The sequence below is a fragment of the Scardinius erythrophthalmus genome (assembly GCF_964197995.2).
Source record: "Scardinius erythrophthalmus genome assembly, chromosome: 10".
Taxonomy (NCBI): Eukaryota; Metazoa; Chordata; class Actinopteri; order Cypriniformes; family Leuciscidae; genus Scardinius; species Scardinius erythrophthalmus.
The window spans coordinates 12,967,133-12,975,960 of record NC_138230.1 but is presented as its reverse complement, the minus strand read 5'-3'; the positions used below and the strand labels follow the sequence as shown (position 1 = coordinate 12,975,960).

The window sequence follows — 8,828 nt, the reverse complement described above, 5'->3', positions numbered from 1 at the left end:
AGCATTTAGGTAAAGTGGAGATGCTAAATTGTCCGTATATGAATGAAAGGGAGAATGAGTCTGTGTCACATTGTGTGTAAGCCCTGATGGACTGGCCGTCTGTATTATTATAAACTCCAAAGATAAACAACCCCGCACTTATTTTACATATTTTTTATTTTATTTTGATGGCTAAATTTCACATTCATAAATGCAAATTTTCAGGGAAAAAAACGTTTTATTGCATTTAAAAATGAAGTAAAGCATTATATTAAGTCAATATTGCCCTCGAAGAAACAAAAAGCTATTTGAATTTTACAAGCATGTAGGCTACACTCTTTAAAGTATTCCTCTAATACTGTTTATAACCTACCTCCCCCAAGCATTTGAAATGTATTGTATTGTACTTTTAGCCTATTGTTTGTTTTGATATTTCTTCAATAAAAAAAAGAAAGAAAGAAAGAAAGAAAGAAAGAAAGAAAGAAAGAAAAAAGAACAGAGAGTTTCTCCAGCCCAGACTGGCACGATACGGTGGGGTATAGGCTGGGCTCCAGCATCCCCGATAGTCCACGACTCTACAGAGGATAACGGAGAATCTCTGGATGTATAGCAGGCCTAATATATGAGATACATATTCTCTTCTCTTAATTAGTGTCCTAATAGAATGCATTGAGACATTGTTTATTCTTGAAAATACTAGTCTTGTGTCCATAACATTTTTGGTAAATTGTCTATAATATTATAGTTGACTTATAGTTGTAGAGTGGAATTACAGACAGTTCCAAATAATCGTTTCTGTATTTGCTGTTAAATGCATGCTTCTGAGGACACCATTGAGGAAGTTTACCGTAGAAGCAATAGTAATAAAAAATAATAATAATAGGCCTAATATTCTCATTGTAGGAGAAGGTGTTGAGGTGACAGCAGAAGTTGTAAGTCTTTAAAATACATAAACATACATAAAAGGACAAACAACAATAAACAGCCTAAATAAGTCATCATTTCACCTCAGGGTTATTGTATCTGATTTTCTGATCAGGTTAAAGCATGCTGGTTTCATCTTTATCAACAGGTTTTCTTTTTATTTGATCAGGGACAATGCACAAAAAACATTAGTCTAAAAAAAGAAGAGATGTCATGTGCCAGGTTATAGCAAAATATGCTAATTTCCATCCGCAGTCCCTGGACAGGTTGATGTTATACTTACAAAAGTTCATAAAATATATACAGAATAATACATGGAAGCATTACTTCACTTACATCATAAAGACACTCGCCACTTCAGGAATCTATCACTCATTCACTCACAGTAAAACTCACTTTTAATTTATTATATAATATTTACTCAAAACTTTCACCTAAAACTAAACATCATGTCTGAGCAGAGGAGGGTTGTAACCCTATTTCCATATTTACTTCTACTGGACCCACAAAGACTGAGCAATACCACTCTGAAACAAAATGCACAGAATGAAATGGGGTGGGGGTGGGGTTGGGGAAAGGGGTTAATTGGAGTTTGTATACAAATTATTTTGAACAATTAATTTGATTAAAGAAATAAATGCATGTACAAAATATAGACCAATGTCCATCTTTTTTAATAGTGTTACAAGTCACAGCTCACTTCATTAGACTCACTTCATGGGTGCATTGTATTAGTTTACCTTGTTTGTTATTTAGTCATATTATAACACTTTACAATAAGGGTTTGTGTTATCATTTGTTAATATGGACTAAGAATGAACAATAGCTACTTCTTCAGCATTTATTAATCTTAGTTCATGTTAATGTCAACATTTAGTCTACTTAAACATTATTAAAATCAAAAGTTGTAATTGTTAACATTAGTTAATGCACTGTGAACTAACATGAACAAACAATGACCAGTTGTATTTTTATTTTTATCTAATGTTAACAAAGATTGATAAATACTGTAACAAATGTATATAGCTCATGTGTTTGTTAATGTTCGTTAAAACATTAACTAATGTTAACACATGAGACCTTGTTGTAAAGTGTTACCGAAATTTATGTTCACATACCATCAACTAACTTAATAATAAATACAGGCAAAACACAAATTTAAATTTAGTATGGTGCTTGGAACTGACATCTACTAGGCAACAGCACTTTTCATGTAGGCTACCCACTTTTCCAGTATGATGTTGCGACTGCAATGTGATGCACATTTGCACTAACTTTTTTGTACAAATCCTTAAATAAATGTTTAGTAAGTTGTAGGCTATAGTCTTCATAACATGATATTCAAATACGCAATGCATAAAACTACACCGGCTATACAGGTTCGGCTATCTGTTATCAACACAATACAATACTAGAGACAATATGGTATTTCCCTGTGTCCTTAACTGCACTCTGTTCTAAGAAACCACGTGATATCATGGTAAAAACCAAAACCATCATGGTGAGTTTGGAATATGCCACTATTGTTGGCTCAGAGCACCATCTAGTGGAGACTAGAAAGACTAAAATACACGTTTTAGAGAAATGTATGATTCAGTGCTTTTTTTCTATTTTGAGAGGTCAAAATATGTTTACTTGATGATAAATGAAAAATATGTCACACGACATCTGAGTATTTTCAATTGTCACAAAAATTGTTCCTGCTGTTAAAGCGCATGCGCGTAAACAAGCAGTTAAATGAAAGTGAAACGCTGGAAGCTGCACGAAAGATTTTGGGAAAACCCGACGAATGATCTTTAACACGCCAAAAATTACAGCCGTACAGAGATAGCACTTAAACTTTTAAAGCAACGATGTCTGAGATTTCGACTATATACAAGATATCTATCATCGCATTTACATTGTGTTTTTGTGGTAAGTTTTTGCTGCCTGTTTGTAATCAGGATTACAGCTTAATACATTAAATTGTGTGTGTGACCAATGAACATAACTCTCATAATATTTCTAATCTTGCATTATCTCTCCTATCTTGCAGCTTCTGGTTCTGGATGTCCAGTTCTGGAGTGCTGGTTTGTCCAGGAGAAGCCCGGTCATGGAGGAGGTTTCTCAGTGCCAATGAGTCAAGAGAAATCTCTAATGTTCATCAGAACTGAAGCTTACAGTGAAGAGATCATGTCTGATCTTCATCCTCCTGCAGACATCAGCCCATCCAGAGTTTACTATGTGACTGGTCAGTGTCAATGCAGCATATGCTTTTAAAGACATTTGTGGACTGTATAATCTCTAAAATAACTCACAAAAGTCCATCTTCAAGTCTAAGAATATTTTGTTTAATGTTGTGCTCACTTGGTTGTCTGTATCTACTGTTATGTTTCATATAGCATAGTAGTATGATACTCCTGAGTCCTGACAAATAAAAATACTGTATTCCTTTCTACACCAACCAGATCCAACACTACAGTCACAGACGGCACTGTATAGCACCTGTTCTAGAGTACAAAACAGATATTAGATGATAACTAAACTTTAATGCACTGTTCTCCTCCAGATCCAGCTGGCACGTTCTGTAGTGCCGCCCTGAACCCACCCAAAGGCTCTGTGAACAAACCAAAGTGTGAGATTAACCTTTTCATGCCTCACGCCTCCATGGTCAGATGGACATCAGCTCTCACTGACTCCGCCCAAAGTCCAGTCTACCTGCAAGCTGATTGGTTCTCAGTGGCGGGCGGCACAAGGGCTTGATGAGCAGCTGACGTTGTCCAATATTATGCGAGCGCCTTCAGCTTCTAAAGAGCCAAAAGGTAAAGAGCCCAAGTTTCTCATATATTGGCAGAAGAAAATATTACATACATTACATACAATAACATAGTAATATATACATATATTTGTATAATACATAATAATGATGCATATTATATAATTATATATTAAGAATATTAATTTAGCATAGTTCTACATAGTATGCAATTTTACATTTTATTTGCATTTTATTTGCATTTTCATTTTAAAAATTATTTGTGTTCCGATTAGATTTTTGCAGTTCATGTATCTTATATTTTAACGAATTAAAATAAGAGCTAAAGTCTGTTTAACCTTTCTGTTCTAATGATGGTTAAACGTTTTCTTTGCTCACTATGCTTCCTATTTTCCTCTTTTTCCTAAAGTCATTCTCAGTGTCTCCAGTAAAACTCCTGTGGTCCGCTCTAGACTGGGAGAACCGGTTCTGTTGGACTGTGGGTTCTGGGTCGACCCGTCTTCTCCAGTTCACGGCTCTGGATTCTCTGTCGAGTGGCGTTATCAGTTTCGGGGTGAAGGACGGCTGGTTCTCGCTTACGATGGCAAGAACGATCGGTTTGCAGAGACATCAGAGACCGGAGCTGATATTGACATCACAGGCCTCTATGAAACAGGAAATGCATCTCTGATTCTGGAAGAATCTCAAGTGAGACACTCAGGAACTTACATCTGCACAGTGTATCTTCCACATCTGCTGGCTCAGGTAGCCGTGGACCTGGAGATAGTTGGGGAGATGATGGTATACTCTGATTCTGACATAGCCAAGTCAGATTTGCATAAATTATTATGGATATTATGTTACATATATATATATATAATATGTAATAGTAACCATCACTACCTTGTTTCTTTCCAGAGCCTCCCTCTCTCTCCATCTACCCTTCTCCTCTTCCTCTGCTGGTTCCCGGGCAGCTGCTGCTGATCCAGTGTGAAGCATCTGGTTTTGCTCCTCACACTCTGGATCTGGGCTGGGAGTTCACCGGGGCTGATGGGAAGTCCCGCTCTCTGGGTCAGGGTGGTGTAACGGGTCACAGACAGGCGTCTGACGGCACCTTCAGTCAGAGCAGTCGTCTGGAGCTGGACTCGGGTAAGATGAGGCTGGGTCGTGGTGGTGACATCACCTGTGTAGCCAAACACGCTGGAGGAACACGGCGAGCTACTGCTACACTCAGTGTGATTGGTGAGTGATACTGTCCTAGACTGACATCATTTTCAGACAGTGTTTATGATCAATCATTAACCCTGAATAATTTCACGTCCACTTCAATTGTCTATATTTCAATGGTGGGGATTTTCAGTGATTATTGATACTTCAGTGATACTCTAGTAGGAGACAAGTGACAGTCTTTATGACAGTCTGATTCATATTTTAATTTCCAAAAGAATATTTATGTCAGTCAGAATGTTCTGCAACTCTTGATTTGATATTGTGTTGATATCAGGTGTCAGCGCTCCTTCTATTGAAGACTCTATGGCGATGGTCGCTGTTGCTCTGCTGCTTTACGGCATGATCAAGTTTCTCTACTGGACATTCAGCTCTTCTGGTGAGTCGGTTTTCTAACATCACTGCAACACAGAAGAGATATTTACAAGTGAACTGACGACAAAATGACCTGATCCGTTTGCAAAATAATGATCATATTGCAGTATATAGACTAGAATTGTGTTTGTAATATGAAATGCCCTGGAATGTATTAAATATCAAAGCATGTTAATTTTTGTTTTCATTTAGACTCCAGTGACACTGAATTAAAGAATAAGGTAAATAACATATTTTTTTAAATCACACTCTCAAATTTCATTTTTAAAATTCATCGATGCTGTCTTTAGTTCTCCTGTATAACTGTCTGTCTGCTTATTTTATTTCTGTCTCTTGTGTAGAAGGAGAAGTAAAGCTGGACCTGGAGGGGATTTTGCAGCTGAATAGTGTGCAGAGAAACTGCTCTTGTAAATAATTATTTCAGAATAGTTTTATATTGTGTTTCAGTCTTTGCTTAAGAATTTCAGATTGCTGTATTTGTGTTTGGATTGGTTACTCTCTGCAAGTATTTTTATATTAAAAAGTTTGAATGATGGTTGTACAGATTCTGGAAATAATAATAAATAAATAAATAAATTAAATTGATTGTATTTTAAATACTGCAGGACTGTTGCCATTTTTTAGTTTTGTGAGTCTGAGCTTTGAGCTTTTTTCATGAACAGAGATTTATGAATCACATAAACTCAATTGTCTAGAGATGTACTAGTAGTGCTTTAAATAAGTGATATCCCATTTGGATGTTACCTGCCTTTCGCTTAAATCATGAAGTCCCTGAGGATAATCAGGCAGCAGATAGATTACATTTTTTAAACAAAGTTTTTTATTTGTATTATAAACAGATAAAAAAACAAAGAACTCCTGCACACTATCCGTTCTAGCAAAAAATGCGGGAGTTCTTTGTTTTTTGTTTTACTTGGCCTGCCCATGTGGTCTTTTTTTCCCCACGCACCTATCACCTGCAGCTGTGTGATGCTGTTTGCGCTCTGCTCCTATTATAAACAGATGAAATACAGATAATATATGTAATGTAAAGACACCTGATAAGTGTGAAGGGACTGTTCTGATCATTACACATCTGATCTCACATTCATGCCAAACTCCTTGTTTTATTACTGTATCTGACAAAGTAAAAACTAACAAACAGTGTTTCTCAAACTAAACACACTCTTGCTGCATTTCTTGTAAGATTTGAGTTGTATTTTCTCTAACAAACTTAAAAAAAATAATAAAAAAAAATCTTCAGGGTTCTAATATACACAGTCATGGTCAGAATTATTGGCACCCTTGGTAAATATGATCAAAGAAGGCTGTGAAAATATAACTAGTGTTTTTGTGTAATTCGTATGTTGATGATAATATAAGGGAGAGAGAGTTTATGGATAAGACTTTAATGCGCACTAGTAAGGTTACTGTGTTTTATTCAGCTCTTACTGTGATTTTCTGGAGTAAAACGGACGCTTCATCTTTTGTGTGAAAATAAATGTAATAAAATCAGTAAAGATTTGACCATCATTTGGATGGAGTCCTCTCAGGCTTGTACTAATAGTGGATAAAAGCAAGACGACAATTTTTTTTTAAATTTTTATTCATTTAGCTGACGCTTTTATCCAAAGCGACTTACAATTGCTATATATGTCAGAGGTCGCACGCCTCTGGAGCAACTAGGGTTAAGTGTCTTGCTCAGGGACACATTGGTGTCTCACAGTGGATTCGAACCCAGGTCTCTCACACCAAAGGCATGTGTCTTATCCATTGCGCCACACCACCCCCACAAATAAGTTATAACCATAATTAAACAAATATATGTTCTGTCTCCATACAGAATATTCTCTCTGGCTCTGTATAGTCCGACTCAACAACAAGACAACAACAATGAAAGCACGTGATGTGGTGAATTAGGGAAGAGAATATGTTATTGATATTCATGGTACTAGTCAAATGAAGAGAACCGGCATAATTCAAATGTATATTGCATAAAAAGAGGCCCACACCCATTACATTTTATTTATAAAACTGACCATTGTGTCATTTTTAGTTAAAGAGGTCAGAAAAAAAAGTAAACAATAAAGCATTTCCTATTCTGTTGTTTCGGAGAGGGGCTTGGTATTTATGTGAGGTGACAAATGATTAAGAGGTTAGTGATGTATGTGAATATTAGCCATAGAGAATATCAGTCATATTTGTAATAATTCATCATTACTATATCATATGTTCTGCTTATTTCAGTAATAACATTTGTGGTTGCCACTCAGTGTTTTTAATCACAGGACTTTAATACAAAAGACAGAGGAGGATGGGAAAATAACCCAGAAGTCAGTAAGAGGGATCATACAGCATGGTTTAATATTATTTGTTAAACACTTTATGTCACCTTGAAAATGAAAACGTGTCATAAATGTGACATATACAGTATAACTCATGAGTTGTGGAAAAATGTTTATCATAAAGAGTTTTTGAATCATAGGCTTTGATGCACTGCTCATCATGTTTCTAATGTCAGTAAGAGTGGTGTGGTGAGAGACCAGTGTGTAGTACGTAAAATGAAAAGCAAGAGTCGTGAACTCATGAAGTCATTACTATACAAGCATTTATACAATTATAATGAAAATTCCTGGAGTTCATTGGCATATTCACTGTAATGGTCACCAGCTGGAGAGTGACCAGTGTCCTTGAGAGCCACCAGAGGGCACTCCACATCTGGATATTGTCATTCCCTCACAAATCTCCCATTATTCTTGGCCTGGACTCATCAGCGCTCACTGTTTTCAGCTGTGTCTCATTACCTTGTTTAACTCACACTATAGCTGTGTCCCAATGTGAAGGCTGCATCCTTCGAAGGACTGAAGACTTCAGGGATGCAGCCTATGCGTCCTCCGAAGGACGCACCATGTAACCTCCGTAGGATTTCCTAATTGCCCAGCCAGGTGTTCCCGATTACTGCTCCAGGCGCCAAGCAACGGTGCGAGAGTATGCTGCCATCCTGACAATTAATTTGATATGCTATGGAGACAGAAGTATGGAGTTTTTTTTTTTCTTTGCAGAATTCCTTTACTTTTACTCTTGATATCTTAAGTACATTAGAGTATGCAAGATAATAAAAAATATATAAAAACCAATTGTTTAACTAAGGTTTAAAATATATGACTAGTAGTTTTTCGCCAATGCGGTATTAGTGGTTATTAAAAGTACTTTAGTGTAATAAAGTATCTCAATATTTATTCCATGAGTCAGCCCTGCAAACCTGTTGGTAGACAACTTAGTGGATAGTGAAAATATGCAGTCAAACACTCTGGAGACCATCCCAGATGATGTCCTACCAGCAGGAGGCCTTACCAGGGTCTCTATTGTGGAGCCCATCCCGGTCCAGCAGCACACAAGGGTCTCCCACTCAGCTGAATAAAAGTCTACATAATTTTTCTTATTTTACGTACTGTAAATTTAAATGTTTATGTTGATATTGATATGTTTAACGTATGTTGTAAATATTTGGGGGGGGGGGGAGGTATAGAAGAATTTGTTTCATGTAGAAATTATGACTGTCATTACAAAAATAAACAATGTCCAGAGCAATGAATTCTCTTTTATTTAC

At 36.5% G+C, this 8,828-nt stretch overlaps 1 protein-coding gene and 1 pseudogene across 2 annotated transcripts in view; both read left to right on the top strand.

Annotated features, from left to right (window-relative positions):
- Positions 1 to 5,732, top strand: part of LOC308697545 (tapasin-like) — a gene marked incomplete at its 5' end in the record, with an annotated part of 41,726 nt that extends 35,994 nt beyond the window's left edge. Inside the window, 2 exon segments of the mRNA XM_081376859.1 lie at positions 5,432 to 5,460; positions 5,581 to 5,732. Coding sequence (XP_081232985.1) covers positions 5,432 to 5,460; positions 5,581 to 5,592 — 41 coding nt within the window. The 3' untranslated portion in view covers positions 5,593 to 5,732.
- On the top strand, positions 2,655 to 4,760 carry LOC308697548 (tapasin-like; annotated as a pseudogene). Its single transcript, XR_014032256.1, has 5 exons — positions 2,655 to 2,817; positions 2,939 to 3,133; positions 3,452 to 3,704; positions 4,068 to 4,438; positions 4,556 to 4,760. The product of XR_014032256.1 is annotated as a tapasin-like (transcript).
- Positions 5,733 to 8,828: the final 3,096 nt, after the last annotated feature.